Source organism: Lichenostomus cassidix, unplaced genomic scaffold, assembly GCF_008360975.1.
Source record: "Lichenostomus cassidix isolate B80296 unplaced genomic scaffold, HeHo_3.0 HiC_scaffold_43, whole genome shotgun sequence".
In the NCBI taxonomy this organism is placed as follows: Eukaryota; Metazoa; Chordata; class Aves; order Passeriformes; family Meliphagidae; genus Lichenostomus; species Lichenostomus cassidix.
This window is the reverse complement of record NW_028147635.1, coordinates 1,879,730-1,896,479: the sequence shown is the minus strand read 5'-3', so window position 1 is coordinate 1,896,479 and position 16,750 is coordinate 1,879,730. Positions and strand designations below refer to the sequence as shown.

Genomic DNA, 16,750 nt, shown 5'->3' with positions numbered 1-16,750 from the left:
CACAGGAGCCATTTTGGTGCTCCTCCCCACCCACTAGCAAAAACTGGGCTAAGCAAAACTAACTCATGAGCACAGGGGTGAGTTTTCTCCCAACCCTTCAGCCACTTCTTCAGGCCTACCACAACAGCTTTTGAAGGGTTTAAGTTTCCCCTAGATGCTAAAGATAGCTTGCTGATGTTCTGGGCTAAGCAAAACTAACATGGTCAGGTTGGGAAGGCACCTGGCTGGTGGCTTCCACGGCCTCCTGATTCCCTGTGGCCACCTGGACAAACACAGTGGCAGGAACATCCATCAGGACTCAGACTGACATCCCAAATTCATTGGGAAGAGCTGATTTATTAATGTTACACCCTGAAAATTGTTACCTGCTGTGTAATTGTTTCTTCTGGTGGCATCAAGAAATGATGGATGATCTTGGAGGTCTTTTCCAACCTAAATAATTTCCTTCATCACCTTGTCAGAACAACCAAAGCTGAGGTAAAATAAAGGAATTAAACAAAGAGATCTAGAGCTGCACCATTTTACTGTAGGTTTGGGGGTGAATGTGGGGTTCAGGGAATACCCATGAGGATTTGGATATCCCAGGGCTGCCCAGGCTGGGGGACAGGACAACAGTCTCATAGTTGTTCCAGCAGAATGCGTCCACCTGAGCCCATCTGTTGTTCAGGAATTCTGGTTTTCTGTCCCAGTCCCTGGCCTGGGTCTCCCCATGTGGGGTGTGCCACCCAAAGTGCCCAAAATGCTGCTGAAGTGCCTGAGCTGCTCCCAGCTGTGGATGTTCCTGTCCACCAGCCTCTCCTGGTCAGTGCCATGGGGTGTGGGAGGGGGTTTAGGGAATCCTGGGGGAATTGGGAGGGGCTTTTGTTGCTTTTGGGGGCATTTGTGGTGCTGAGAGGGAGTTTGGCATGCTCTGTGAGAGAGGTTTGGGGTCCTGGCTGGGCTGTGGGGCTTGGAGAGAATTTGGGTGGGTGTAGGGGGAGATGGGAATGGGGTCATGGTGGCTCTTGGGCCCATTGATATTGCAGGGAGTGGTTTGGGATCATCCTAGGAGGAGCTGTTGGGTGGTTTGAGGGGCCTGGGAGTGGCTGTGGGGCTGGGAAAGGTTTTTTAGTGGTCATTGCAAACCCAGACCCCCAAAGCTGCCACCATACCCCACCCCCAAGGTGCTGCTGGGGTTTGGGGGCTCCATGTTGGAGTTCCTTCTCCTGGCTCTGCAGGAGAAGGTGAAGGGTGTCCCCAGGGGTCATGTGTGTCCCTGAGAGCATGTGTGACCCCCCCATCCCAGTGTCACCCCCTTTTCCCTCCCCACAGGGCTCCTGACCCAGCTCCTGCTCCCCCAGGAGGGAATTTGGGGAGGGGGCAGAGGGGGTGCACAGCCCCTGCCGGGGGATGACCCTGAGCCAGCGCCCTTTGTTTAGCACCAACCTGGGCTTGGGGCTGCAGGAGGAAGAGGCCGATGGGAAGCAGATCCTGCAGGTGGGACAGTGCTTGGGGTCAGGGCAAGGTCTGCACACCTGGCTCAGGTGTGACACTGCCCCGGGAAGGGAGCAGGACATTCCCATCCCCACGGATCAGGGCTGTGAGCAGCACTTGGAGCACAGACATGGAAATACTGGGAGGAACTGGGAGCACCCTGAGGGTGTGAATTATCCCCACCACCACCTTTCCAGGGCAGCCCTGGATCTGAGAAATGCTCCTTAGGCCTCAGCCTTGGCCAACAGCCCCTGGGCTCAGCTCCTCTGCAGCTGATCACAAACACTGTCTGCTCCCAGGCACTGCTGCTGTCCAACCAGCTCCTGCTTTCTTTAGGAGCAGCCTTGGGAACTGTTTTTCTCCCCTCAGTGGCACAACATCCCTGTTCTCATAGTGTCAGAGAAAGCTGTGGATCAGAAGTGCAGCCAGGATGGAACATTGCTGTGACTAAAGCCCATCTCTTGGGGCCCTATCAACAGGGCTCCAAAAGGAGCCCCTTGGAGCTCTCCTGGAGCAGTGAGCTCTCTGAGTGGGGCCTCTCCGAGCCGGGAACTCTCCCGTTTGCTGCACTCGGGGCATCCCCGAACAACGAGGGACCCTGGGCCGATCCCCCCACTCCTCCAGGCTCAACCCTTCGCCTGCTGGTGCCCCTCCAGGGCAGTTTCTGACAGCTCCCTGGCACTGCCTCTGTCTGTCTGTGTGCACACACGTGTGCCTGTGCTCTGGAAATGGGGGAGAAATGCTGCTCTGGGAGGTGTTGAAGTACCTTGGATATCTGAGTGAGTTAGGCCTGTAAGTGAGGTTCAGTCATAAGGTATGAGCTAAGTGAAATGATGCTAAGGGTTGTTCTTTTGCTAAGTTGCTGAGTTTAAGGTGTAAGTTCAGGTTAATGTAGAAGTTATGTTCTGTTAAGTTTGAGGGCTCTTAAGTTTTTAGACCATATTCCTTTTATCCTTGCCCTCACTGTCCTTTGGTCACACACACCTAAGAACTCACACACACACGCACAGAGCTCCAATTCTCAGATAATTTCTGGTTTGATTGCCTGGTTTTGCTTGGTTTTGCTGTTGCTTTTTTCCCCTGCTGTGCCTGAACTGTCCAGTCAGGAGCAGAGTGACTCTTGCCAAGGAACTTTGTTGTGCTATTGCTTAATATTAAATCTGGTTTTGCTGATCCCTTGCTGGGGATTTTTAAGTGCTCTCAAGCCCTCGTTCGTGAGAGGGTGAAGGAGCCCTGGGCCAGGCTCTCGCCCTGGAGGACACAGGGACACTGCCGGGGGGTCCCTGTCCCCCTGTCCCACCCCCCAGGGCCCTGTCCCCCCTGTCCCCGTGTCAGGCTCCCGTGGAACATCCTCTGGGGAAGGCTGTGGGGGACCTGGGGGGGCAGGGGGGACCCTGCTGTGCACAAGCAGCATTGGACTTGTCTGGAGGAGCTGTGAGGGGGGGCTGGGGCAGAGTGACCTCCCCAGTGACCTCACACAGCCACCCTTTGATGTCACACAGCTACCCTGTGATGTCACACATCACCCTGTGATGTCAGCCTTCCCTCTGTGATGTCACACAGCCTTTGCTATGATTCCATAATGCTGCCCTGTGATGTCACAGCCCATTCCGTGATGTCACAGCCTGCTCTGTGATTTCACACAGCCATTCCATGTTTTCACAGCCCCCTTTGTGATGTCACATAACCACCCTGTGGTGTCACAAGTCTACTCTATGACCTCACAGCCTGCTATGTGATGTCATACAGCCACACCGTGATGTCACACAACCAACCAGTGATGCCACAGACCACTCTATGATGTCACATATCACACCCTGCTGTGGGATGTCACAGTCTGCTCTGTAGTGTCACAAGCCAGTCAGTAATGTCACACAGCCCACTCTGTGGTGTCATACAGCCAATCAATGAGGTTACACAGCTCACTATGTAGCTGGTTATGTGATGAGGCCTCCAAACCCCTTCTTGGGAGATTTTTGAGTCCTCTCTGAGGTTTTTGAGAAAGGAAAAATATTGGTCAAAGTGCAAGGAAATTGGAGTGTCACTTCTTCCCAAAGTTTACAGTGACAGAAGAAGAGTCAATACGTGTAAACTAAACGAGAGTGTTTTTAGATTTGTTATAAGGAAGGAATATTTTACAATGTGATTGGCACAAAACATCAATTGTTTTTCCAGTGAAGTTGATGCTTCATCCCAGCAATTGTCCAAGGACAGCAGCTTTGTGCAACCTGATATAGTGAAACCCCTCCCCTCCCCAAGGATGGAATTCCTGTTGTGTTGGTTCTCTGATGTGCTGGTTGACCTCACAGGGCTTCTGGCCAGAATGTCAGCTGAGGGCCAAGCAGGCTGCTGCAGTGGCAGTGACCTCACAGCCATCACCATTGCAGCCATGTCCCCTGGGCCTGGCTCTCCCCATTCCATGAGCTCCTGTTCTGTCACCAATGGTCTCCTGAGTTCCAAAAAGGCCCCACAGTGTCACAGTGTCCCCTTCATTCCATGAGGTTCTGTAGTGTCACAATGGGTTCAGTGTAGTGTCACCTGGGGTTCCATGAGGCCCCACTGTGTCACAATGACCCCTTGGTTCCATGAGGTGCCACAGAGTCACAATGGTCTCCCTTCATCCATGAGGCCCTGCAGTGTCACTTTGGTCTCCATGGTTCCATGTGGCCCCAAAGTGTCACAATGATCTCTGTGATTCCATTGGGAACATAAAAGCTTTCCATTAACATTGAGCAACACCTGCTTAACACACTTGGGAACATCTGTTTGTATTCAAAAGAGGGGTTAAAGGTGAGAATGGCACCAGCAGCTTCCATCTGCAACTGAGATCAAGGGAAAGGACAGGGACAGAGAATTCTCCTTCAAGATACAGAGAATTCTGCTTACAGAGATCACTTCTGGTCACATTGTCCCTGGTAGAAAGGTGACATCATCAGAGGCAGCCTGTACTGAGCATGTGGTTCCTGAGTGGGGTTTGTTGTTTAGGAAACCTGATCAGGCTTTTCCATTCTTTCCTCACAAACAGGAAAACTTCTCCTGGGCCTGTGTGCAGGCAGAGCCCTGAGGAGAGCAGGTGGGACATGGAGCAATGGGCTGGGACAGCCAGCTGCAGAGCTCAGGGGACAAGTTTGTGATGCAGGGAACAGGGATGTCAGTGCCAGCTGGGCAATGTCAGCCATGGTGAGGTTGGGCTGAGGAGCAGGTTGTCCCAACAGGGTCAGCCCTCAAGGGGCTCATTCTTCTACATGCCCAGACCTCCTAAGGAGACATTCAGCATCAAAGTTACTTGGGGAATGCTTCTATCATGTCTTCTCGGAACGGAAAAATAAAAAAATATTTCATTGATTCAAAAGAAAAGTCATGGGTGCACTTTGAAAACTTCCTCCTTAATAGAACACCAAACTGACTCCAATAGCTGTACAAGCCCTGAACACTTGAAGATGATGGAAGGCAGACAAAGAACTCCTGAGGGCTTTCTGTAGTTTAATGAACCCCAAGGTGGAGCTGAGTCTGTGACCCTCAGGGACTGAGAGAAGGTTGAAGAAGCTGCTCAAGGAGTCAGAAGAAAAACTCCAAGTCCCTTGGAGCATCATTGGGCCCCACTGAGGGCACTGCCAAAGGCTCCCCAGGGACTCGTGAGAGCAGATCCTTGGGGCCAGGATTGCAGGGAGCCAAAGGCTCTGAGCAGGGAACTGGAATGCTGAGAGAAGCCTGGGTTGGTTGGAGGAAGCAGAAAGGCAAAGGGCTGAGCCCAGTGACCGGTTTGTGGGTGATTGTTGCTGTACTCCAGAATTCCCCTGGAAAAACCCCTGGGGAAGCCAAGGCAGGAGCAGCTGGGAAGGGCTGGCAATGCTGCTGCTGCTCCTGCTGGGAGCCCCGGCTGGGCCAGGCTGGCGCCCACTGCGCTGCGGCTCCTGCTGCTGCCAGAGCCGGGCGGGACTCGGGGACAGGGAATGGACACGGGGGGACAGCAAAGGCCGTGGGGCTGCAGTGATGTTGGCGCTCAGGACAGTGCCAGCACAGAGCTTTGGACATGAGGGGTCACGAGAGGCCATGCAAAGCCTCAGCCCTGGCAGGAGGGAGTCCTGCCATGTCCCCAGGGCACGGCAGCTGTGAGGTGCCACAAGTGCAGATGTGGTGCAGAGCAGGCTCAGAGCACCTCTGGGAGGGGATGAGACCCTTCCCCAACTCCAAACCACACCAAAACCACCATAAACAGGACTTTGCATCTTTAGAAGCCACTGGCAACTTGGAAGTGACTCCAACTCAATCCCACTGTGAGAAGGAAGGGAATCTTCCCAGTGATCTGCCATCCAGCCACTATTAACAATGGGTGGCATTTAGAAGTGTAAGACTAATAAATAATACAAACAAATAATAGTAACAACAATAACAAGAAATCAACCCCCAAATCCCAACACAAAGCACCACACCAAAAGAATGAACCTCCTTTATCTTTATTGCCTCAAGGCTCATGAGAAATAATCCTCGTATATGATACCCAAAAACCCACTCAGGAACAGGTTTCCCCTCCCTTCATCATCCCCAACCTTTGGCTGTCTCAATCCTGACCCTGCCCCACACTCCCAATCCCCACCCCAACACATCCCACCCCTCCTGGACATCACTATCCCCCTCCCAAGCCCTATTTCCCCCATTCCACCCCTGCAATTCCCATCCCACCCATCCTGCCCCACCCAATGCCCATCTCACCCCTCTGGAACTGCATCCCACTTTGCCCAATCCCTTCCAGTGTCATTCCACACTGAGGAGCTGTGGAATTGAGTCATTTTAGGCAGGGATTGAGCCATTTTGGGGTAATATTGAATACTTTCCAGTAGAATTGAGTGGTTTTGAAATACTGGATGAATCCTCTTGACTTTTCAAAACCAAAATGGTGGAAGAAACTGTACCAAATACCCCAGAAGCACCAAATCATCCAGAATAGCTCCCGAACACCAAACACCCCTCCCAAAGAGCAGAAAAACCATGATGCTCTAGGTAATAAGGCTGGAGCTGAAAACAAAGCTCTTGCTGCAGTTGGAGCTTGTGCAGGGCTTCCCTTACTGGTGGCTCCGTTGGTGTCTGGTCAAGCTAGAGCTCTGGGTGAAGCCTTTGCCACACTCGGGACACTCATAGGGTCTCTCCCCAGTGTGGATTCTCTGGTGGGATGATCAGGTAGGAGCTCTGGCTGAAGTTCTTCCCACATTCCCAACACTCATAGGGTCTCTCCCCGGTGTGAATGCGCCGGTGGGTGATGAGTGTGGAGTTTTGCTTGAAGCCTTTCCTGCAGTCAGGGCAGCGGAAGGGCTTCTCCTCAGTGTGAATCCACTCATGGAGGAGGAGATTGGAGCAGGTCTGCAACCTCTTCCCACACTCGGGACACTTGTAGGCCCTCTCCCCAGTGTGGATCCTCTTGTGACAATCAGCCTGGAGCTCATGCTGAAGCTCTTCCCACATTCCCCACACTCATAGGGCCGTTCCCCAGTGTGGATCATCTGGTGGCAGATCAGGAGAGAGCTTGTCCTGAAGGTCTTTTCACATTCCAAGCACTTGTAGGGCTTCTCCCTGGTATGAACCTGCTCATGGGCCACCTGCTCATAGCTCTGGCTCGATTGCTGGCCAATTTCCTGCCACAGGGTGGGTCTTTTCTCCTCACAGCACCCTGGGCTTGGTTTGGAGCCTCTCCTTGTGTGAGATCTCCGGGGCTTTTCCTCCCCATTGGATTCCTGCACCATGGAGCTGTTCAATTTGGAGCCTCTCCTCGTGTGAGATCTTTGGAGCTTTTCCTCCCCATTGGATTCCTGCACCATGGAGCTGTTCAAATCAGCCTCTTCCATGAGGTTCTTCAGGGAGGATTTTTCCTCCATGGTCTCCATTCCCAGCTCATTGGCTGGGGGTGGAAACAAAAGGAGTGGATTTTAGATTTGCCTACATGCCAAAAGGAAAGGGGAAGGAGATTCCCCTCAGTCCATTCTTGGCAGGACAGTGTCAGCAGCAGGGTTGTCCTGCAGCCAGGGGTGATGTTGGGCTGGAAGATGGAGGAAAAGAGAGGGGGAAAGGGGCAGTGACTTCCTCCTCACCTGCCTGGGTGTCCTGGGGCATCTTCCTCTTCCTCACAGCCTCCTTCTCCATGCAGCCAAGGTTTGAGAATGGGAAATCCTGGTTTGGAGGGGAAAAACAAGGTGTGAGCATGTTGGGTTTGAAGGTCGTCCTGCTCGAGTCCATTTCTAGAAGTCACAGGGCATCTGGTGTCCATAAAAACCTCCAGAGCACTACAGTTTAAAAAAAAATAACCCAAAAAACCCCAAAACAATCCCAGGTGTTCCCTTCTTTGGTCTCTCCACTTTGGAATTCTGGGGGTCCCTCCCATCCTGGCTGCTGGGGGCTCTGCATGTATTGGGTTTCCTACATCTAGATGATCCCCAGCCTCCCTTTGCTTTTGTGGGTCCTGGGAATCCCCGAATTTCTTCCTCTCCAGTCTCCCCACTTTGGGGTCATGCTGGTCCCTCTCTTCCAGGGTCCTCTCACTTAGGGATTCCAGGGGGTTTTGAGGTTTCCATGGGTCGCTTCTCCCCTCAGTGCTTCAGGGTGTGGGTGTCCAAGGAGTCACCTCTCTCCCCCACCCCAGGCTTTTGAATTTTCCAGATGTCCTGGCATTCAATCCTTCTCTGAGCTCCCCCCTTCGGGGTCCTTGGGGTCACAGGGTTCCCCACCTCCAGACTCCCTCTCCTCCAGACTGCCAGCAGTCCCCTGGTCCTGGTATTGCCCTCTCCCCCCTCCTCACTCTGGACATCCCAGGGTTCCTCCCATCTGGTTCTCCCTGGGGGTCCCACAGCCCCCTGGCCCTGGGCTGGAGGTGGCAGTGCCTAATTTGGGAAACCCAACCCTCACTGCAGGGGGGCCGGTCCTCGCATCCCCCTGCCCACCACTGTGGCTCTGCTGGCAGCCACCACCCAGAAACACCTCCCAGGGACACACCAACACTCCCCAAGGGATGTTTTTGGCACAGCTTGGAAGTCCTTCATACTCCAAACACCCAAAACCACTGTGGCTCCTTTCAAAGTAAACTGCAGGAGAAATGAACCCCACTCAACTGCCCCAACAGACATTACAGGTCAGAGTAACAATTCACTGAAGAGATTACAGTAAATGCAATGATACAAAGAAAACTGCTTTTAACCCACAAAGATTGAGTACAACCTGGTTCTGTGTTGGTCAGGGTGATGGTCGAGATCCTACCAAGTGGTCCAAGTGGTGGTCTTGTGGAAGTTCTGCACCTCCTCAGGTGAGGGAGGGAGATAAACTCAGATGAGGGAGTCATCTCAGCTGAGTCATTGGTGTGAAGAAAAAGAAACACTGCCTTGCAGGGTTTGCCTCTTCTTCCTTATCTCATTTAACACCCAGCTCGTAGCCTGAGGGATCAGGGGTGCACTGGGCAGCTCCTGCAAACGACCTGTCATCAGCAGCTCATCAGAAATGACCTAAGGGGAGTAGAATGACCACTTTGGTTACACCCACAGAGTGCTAAATAGTAACCAAAGTGCTAAACTGTAACCAGGACAGGCTGGTAGTGAGATTTCATCGAGTGATATTTGAAACCGTTTTTAAAAGTGTGCTGAGGTCAGTAGGATGGATCCATGCCACCAGCACATCTAGAAAATAAATACTGACTTCTCTTTTTCAAAACATCAGTTACCTCTTCATCCAAAGTTACAGCAGATTTTTCAATACACACTTGGGTTTTGTCTTTATCTTTCATATTTTATCTATGTTTATTTCCTTTTCCCTTTTATATTCTTGAAAGACAAAAATGAGTGTCCTTTGCTCCTGGTTCCCAGGTGGAGCAGCTCCCTTCCCGCTGGCTGAGCTGCTCAGGCAGAGCTGAGGCTTTTCCCTGTCGCTGTGCACAGACTGATGGAGCAGCACTGCTGAACATGGGGACACCCAGAGGGACCAGAAGAGCTGCCTTTGCTTCCCTTGAAGCTCCAAGGGGCAAACTCTGAGCAGACACGGCTGGAAGAGACTGGCAGGCTCCCTGTTTGCTGTGCTGCCCCACTTGTGAGGGGCTCAGCTTTGCGTGAGGCACAGTGAGAACAAGGGGCAGCTCCCTCCCAGCCCTGAAGCCAAGGGACCCCTCTGGCCCCGGGGCTTGGGGCACTGTCAGCACCTGCTGCTTCAGCCACTGCTTCTGCTGGCATTGAGAGCAACAACCAGATTGTGGCTGATCAACAGAACAAGTGATGTTGAAATATGAAACTAGCTAGCAGAGAACAGAAGAATTTCCAAAAGGGGGGTAAAGGAAGCAGGAATTCATCCTTCTCCCCACTCTAACATGTGTTATTATTGTGCAAGTTTGTTTCAATATCATAAACAACTTTGAATTCTAAAGTGTGTCCTCATCAGATCAAAAGCTAAGTGTGTCCAGATGTGAGACAAGGAGCCACTAAAGCCACAGAAGCAAAAAGAACTGCTGAATACCCTTGCAACTGTGAGATCTGCAGCCAGAGACTCCTTTTATTTGAATAAAATTAACTCCAGACAAAGAGGAACACAAAAGAACAATATTAGACAACATAATAAAGAGTTAATCCATTAAAAGCTGCAAAGAAACACAGAAATTCCAAAATGAAACTAATTAAATAGTTTCCATTTTTATATTCCCAGAACAGTGTTACCCACAGGGTTGTTCCTGGATCAGTCCCAGTTATCCTAGCAGAACCTTGTAATAATTGTATGTTTTCAGATGCAAGAGGGCAAGTAAGCCAGAAAGAAAAGAGTGGTACCCTTTTTAACACACACATATAAAAAAATGGCCACATTAGTAATTACCGTATGGACTTAAATCTAAATTTGGAAAATTGATATATACCCATATGGAAATCAGTCCAAAATAATTTTCTTTAAAATGAAAAGGTTTCAAAAGTGATGGCTAAGTCTAACAAGGATAGCACTTTGTGTTTGCCATGGAACAGAAGGAAATCCATCTGAAATTAAATACTGGAATCGGAAAATCTTTACATGTGTGACACTTCCAAATAATGAGTCTGAATGAGGCTGCCTGTCACACAATCTACTATTAATTGCCCCTCCTGGGGTCAATGTTCCCCAGCTGCTCCTCATCATCTTCTGATTCAGAAGTCATCTCTGCCTCTTTTCCCTGGTCCCTTGCTGGTCCCTTGCGTAACAGTCTCCTTTTTTCACTTACTTGCTTAGGTGTTTTTGAAGGAATGTGTTCCGCAATTAATTTATTGATGTTTCTCTTTCCTTCAAACTGTGGCTCCAGTTTAATCAAAAGCTGTTCCTCCTCTTTTGTCCATACTCTTTTGTGTGCTCCTCGGGCAGAGCTCCTTTTGGGGCGGGATGCAGCCATCCTTTCCTGCTTCATGGTCACAGGATGCATGTGACTCTTGTGTTGACCAAGGCCAATCTTGGTCAAAAAATTCCTACCACAGACATGACAGATCCATCCCCCAGCTGGAGATCCCTTGCACTTGGGATAGTGACAAGCAACACTATGAAAGTTAGTGTTTTGCTTACCACACTTAGCACACTGAAACCAAACCCTGCTTTTCCCATGGTCTCTTTTCAGGTGTTCAGTCAAGCCCGACGCATGGCGCATCCGGGTCCCGCAGCATGGACAGGTTGAATTTTTGTTGGGAATCATCACCATTTGGATGTCCTCTCGAGCCGAATCAGTGCTGTTTGCTGGTCCAGGGTGGGATGTGCTCGGTGTGCCACCCTTTGGTTCTTCACTGTTTCTTCTGCCACTGTTCTCTCTGGTGCTCTGGCGGCAGCTGTTCCTTCCCATGTTGGGTTTAGGTGGAAGATCTTTGTGTACCTCCAGCAGCCTGGCCAAATCCTTCCACAGCATAGGTAAAATGTACATTCTCATTAGTCAAACAAAACAATCCCAAGTTATAAAATTCCAATCTCACCAGCTCTGTTTCATTTCCCACCAAATCATGGAGGGGCAGATTGTGAATTTCTGGACATCAGGTCCAGCAATTTATCAGTCAGGGGGGTCAACCCCCACGCTTCTGAACACCAGGTCAACCCAGTCTAAAGGACTGGTCTGGCTGCCAGTCATTCCCTGGAATAAACATATCAACTGCCCCATTTTACAGCTCCAGAAAATTTTAGGCAAGATGAAGTTGGAGGGAGGATTCAGTCAGCAGAGGACCCCCTGACCACTGGCCCATCTTGCTCAGCACAAGCCCATGGCATAGGTTTAGAGTAAAAAGCTACAAAGCTCTTACCTTAGGCTTGTTTCACCCTCTGAACAATACTGTTGGCTGGGGAATTCAAGAGTATTTTGCCAGTCTGTCCTGTTTGTCAACCAAGTTCCTGAATGCCTGCAGAAAGGTGTGAAGCCCCCCTGCTAAGAGCCACTCCCTGAGAGCCCTCTGCTCATGGCCCTCTGGCATTATATCACTCCTCTGATAATTGGCCCACAGTTACCCCTTCTTCAGGCAGCTCCCTGTGTCCCAGCTGTTCCTGGTCTGCCCCTGATTGATAACTCATCCCAGGTGCTTTCCCACACCCACAGCCAGTCCCTTGGGCTGAAAATCTTTTATCATTGATTTGTTTGGCTGTTTAGTATGGAATGTGTTCTTCAGTAAGTTTATTGATAATTTTGTTGCCCCTGAACTGTTCTCTGAAGGAACACTGACAGCACACACACAATCCCAGCGACTCCATAGGGACATCCCAGGAGTCTCCCATTTGCCAAATCACCTGCACGGAGATTGCAGTCTACAACAGGGTCTCAGGGGTGACATGCCACGTGTCTCCATGCTGTTAAGGAGCTGGCAGGTCACAGGCACTCACAGGGGCTCCATGGCGACATCCCTGCACTCTCCATCCTCCTAAAGGGCTGGGAAGTCACTGACAGTCACAGCTGCCCCCTGGGCATGTTCCAGCCATTTCCAGGCTGCCAAAGAGGCAAGAGATCACATGTTGGGGTTCGACCCTGACTAAAGGCCAGGCACCCCTGCTCTCTCTTGCCGCAGGCATGCAGGAGAGGGGAAAGGAAAAAATCCTGTTAAACACACACCAAATTCATGAGTTAAGTGAGATAGGACATTGACAAGAGGACGCATGGATGAAAAGGGCAAGCAGGCTTCAAACTTAAAGTTGCAAAGTGAGTTAATTACCTAACTGAGTCGGAGGAAAAATGAGTGGTAAAAATAAGAACCCTCTTAAGAACCCATTTTCTATTCACTCCCCTCCCTCCTACCAACCAACAGCTCGGGTAGGGGACAGGGTTTGGGGTATTTTCTTAGTCCATAGAGCAAATCCATAAACCTATTCATCACCACAATTCTTCTTCTAAAAATACTGTTTATGTCTGCTCATTCTCTCTCTCTTAAGACAGTTTCTCTGCTCTCACCCCTTCCCTCTTAAGAAGCAGTTTCTCTGCTCACCCCCCTCCCTCTTTCCAACCAACAGCACAGGCAGGGACAGGGTAAGGGGTTTGTTCTCTGGTCAGTCTGTCGGGGAGACGAGTCTTCTACTCAGCCAAGGGGTCTCCCCCACGAGAGACGGTCCTCTGGGAACTTCATTGGCATGGGTCCAATCTCACGAGCAACATCCCACCCAAATTTCTTCTGCAGCGTGAGTCCTCTGGTCCATAAGGTGCAGACTCTCCCGAGCTGAGGCCAGGCTGCTTCCACCCCAGGACCAAGGCCTTTCTCTCCCTTGCAAGGCCTTTACAGCTTTAACTCTTTATATGAGACTCCCACAGCTTCCTCTAGGCATCCACCAGCTCCTCTGGCATGGGCTGTGGGTGGATCTCTGCACCCCTGTGGACTCCATGGGCTGCAGGGTGACCACCTGCTCCCCCCATGGTCTTCACCACAGCTCATCTATGAATGTACTGAGGTAGCCCTGAATCCCCTCATCCAGACCATCAGGAGAGGCAAGGAACAGGATCATCCTGGAGGATTCCAGGCATTCCATGGAGCCAGATTTCAGGCTTATGGCTGTTTCATCTCTGGGTGTCCCTGAGACCATGGGTGTCCTGATGGATCTGACTTTCTCCCTGACCCCAAATTCTCCTATTCTGGATTCTGTTCAGGGGTAAATGAGCTCCTCTGGCTGATTCCCATGACTGTGTGTGGTGTGATGATCCTGTCTGGATTCCTGGTGTCCCCCAAATGTGTCACATCCCTCTCCCCTCCACACCTGGGTGGGGAAAAAATACAAGGAAAGGCTCCTGAGCTGGGATAAGGGCAGGAAGAGATCCTGTATGGATTCTGGGCAAAGGGGAGTCAACTGCAGGATACTAATTGGATTTATCCCCCGTCAGAATCAGAGCAGGAAAAATGAGAAGTAAAACAAATCCTAACCCACCTTTTCCCAATCCCTGCCTCCCTCCTAGGTCTCACTTTATTCCTGATTCTCTCCCCCCTCCCTCCCAGTGGCTCAGGGAGACAGGAATGGGGGTCATGGTCCACCCCAAAATTTCTCACAGAAGGTCTTGTTGAGTCACAAGGTGCAGAAAGTACCCTCAACACTCCCATATGATTTAGGGTAAAATAGAAATTATTAATTTAAAAGAACTAGAAGCTGGATAGTAATAATAATAATAATAACTTTTGAACTGATTTAGAGGGCCAGAGGTTGGATAATGATTTACTAAGATTTGCTTGCTGAAAACCACTTATTATTCGCCTAATGATTTTGTGCCTACCTAGTGTCGGGGAGGATAGAGAGAAGAGAGCCAAATAATTGAGAAAACCACTAAGTGTGACCAAGCATCCCGCCCTTGGACCCCAGGACTGGTACAAGTTGGTTCTCAGGCTTGGACTTGGACCAAGAACCAAGGGAGCATGTGCAAGGGAACAGGGTGAACAGTTCATCGTGAGGAAGACTATTGATTTTCCCATCATTAATTATTTGGGAGCCCTGCCCACAATTAATCTGAGACACTTTGCTTGCACGAGCATATTTAAATGAACTTTGAACTCATTATAATACAAAGCTGGGATAGGTAATAAATAGGTATAGGGGCTTTGTCTAACTTTAATACAAAGCTGGGATAGGTAATAAATAGGTATAGGGGCTTTGTCTAACTTTATGCATATGTAACCTGTAACCTCATATAAACCAAGTGAAGAGCTGCTGACAGTGTGCATGCTTCTGGAGGGGCTACCGCCCATGCACCCCAGCTGGAATAAACACATACCTACTTCATAACTATCTGAGTTGTGGAGTCTATTCCGTGCTTCACCCTCCTTTCTCTTCTGCCTCTCTTGGGCTGCTCTGTTTCTCTCACAGTGTCTCTCTTTAGCCAGGGCAGCTGCCAGCCAAAGACCCTCTGCTGATTTGGTTCTCAGTCCATGAGCTAAAACAACCATGGATGAAGTGATGATGGCTGGCAGTGAAATGTCATTGTAAGATTTTACTCCACTTGGCTTTTGGCTCCTCCTTCTGAGGAGCTTTGTCTTCAAGGGCAGAAACATATTTTCCTTGCTGCAAACTGGAATTCCAGACCCTTGCAGTGTGTGCCATTGATCCCGGAGCAGAACTCCCGAGGCTCCCAGGGTACTGGTCCTACCATGCCTCCCAAGGGAGCTGTGCAGGGCCAGGTGACAAGGTCCAGCAGCTGTGTTGGTTCTGCAATGTCACAATGGTCCATTGGTTCCATGAGTTTCCATCCTGTCAACAATGGACTCCTTGGTTCCCCAGTGTCACAATGGCTGCTTGGGTCCATGAGGTTCCCCAGTGTCACAATGATCTCCTTGGCTCCCTGAGGCCCAGCAGTGTCACAATGGAATAATGGTTCCATGAGGTTCCGTAGTGTCACCATGGTCTCCTTGGATCCTCAGGGTCACAATGGACATTTAAGATCACATTTTATCACCATGTGTCCTTGATCCAATGACCTTCCACACTGCCAAAAATGGTTCATTGGTTCCCATGATGCCCTTCCGTGTCCCAGTGGATATTTGGTTCTGTGAAGTTCTTCAGTGTCACAATGGTCTCGCTGCTTCCATGAGGCCCTGCAGTGTCACAATGCTCCACAGGTTCCATGAGCTCCTGTTCTGTCACCAATGGTCTCCTGAGTTCCAACGAGGCCCCACTGTGTCACAATGACCCCTTCATTCCATGAGGTTCCGTAGTGTCACAATGCACTCCTGGGTTCCATGAGGCTCCACTGTGTCACAATGACCCCTTGTCTCCATGAGTTCACAATGGCCCATTAGCAGAGATGACCCCTCAGGCTGGGTGGGACTGTGCTGGTGCTTCCTCAAAGGGAGTTTTCACAGCTGAGTCATTGCCAAGATAGGCAGGCAGTAAAATTTCCTTGCACTATCCTGCCCCACTTGGCTTTCAGTCCCACAACAGCTTTGCCTTCAAGGGCAGGAACATCTTTTCCTTGCTGGAAACTGGAATCCCAGCCCATTGCAGTGTCTGCCCTGGTGAAGCACCGATAGACTCCACAACTCAGAAAGTTATGAAGTAGGTATGCTTTTATTCCAGCTGGGGTGCATGGGCAGCAGCCCCTCCAAAGGCATGTACACCGCCAGCAGCTCTTCACCTGGTTTATATTAGGTTACATATGCATAAAGTTACGCAATGCTCCTATACATACTCATTACCTGTCCCGGCTTTGTATTATAATGAGTTCAAAGTTCATTTAAATATGCTCGCACAAGCGCAGCGTCACAGATTAATTGTGGGCAAGAGTCCTAAAAATAAATGAGGGATAAAGTTAGTAGTCTTCCTCAGGATGAACTCTTCACCTTGGTTCCTTGTGGATGCCCCCTTGGTTCTTGGTCCAAGTCCAAACCTTAGAACTCACTTGAGCCAGTTCTGGGGTGTGAGAGCAGGATGTTCCGTCAAACTCAGTAATTTTTATCAATTATTTGGCTTTCCTTTCTATATCCTCCCTTTTACTGGGTAGGCAAAAATCATTAAGCAACTGATATATTGTTTTCAGCAAGCAGTTCTTAGTAAATCATTATCCAAACTCAGGCCTCCTAGGTAAGTTCCAGAAGATTATTATTCAGCTTCTAGCCCCCCTAAATTAGTAACTTCTACCCCTGTAAATCCATGGATGCCAGAGGACAATTCCCGAGGCTCCCAGAGTCCTGGCTCTGCCATGCATCTCAAGAGAGCAGTGCAGGGCCAGGTGACAAGGTCCAGCAGCTCTTTGGGCTCACAGAGCATGCAGCAAAGTTTGTTTTGCTGAACATTTTCCAGCACATTCCCAGCTTGAAGCAGAAGGAAGAAGGAAAGGGAAGCAAATCCTTGAGGGAATCAAGGAATG

General features: G+C 50.2%; 2 protein-coding genes across 2 annotated transcripts in view; one reads left to right on the top strand and one right to left on the bottom strand.

Annotated features, from left to right (window-relative positions):
• The window catches only part of LOC146421112 (uncharacterized), a 382,384-nt gene that overhangs the window by 123,895 nt on the left and 241,739 nt on the right, over positions 1 to 16,750 (top strand). The window contains exon 3 of the mRNA XM_085047575.1: positions 15,066 to 15,073. Within this exon, the coding sequence (XP_084903701.1) occupies positions 15,066 to 15,073 (8 nt within the window). The remainder of the gene's footprint in view (positions 1 to 15,065; positions 15,074 to 16,750) is intronic.
• Positions 1 to 16,750, bottom strand: part of LOC146421116 (uncharacterized) — a 248,287-nt gene that overhangs the window by 38,698 nt on the left and 192,839 nt on the right. The gene's annotated exons all lie outside the window — the stretch shown is intronic.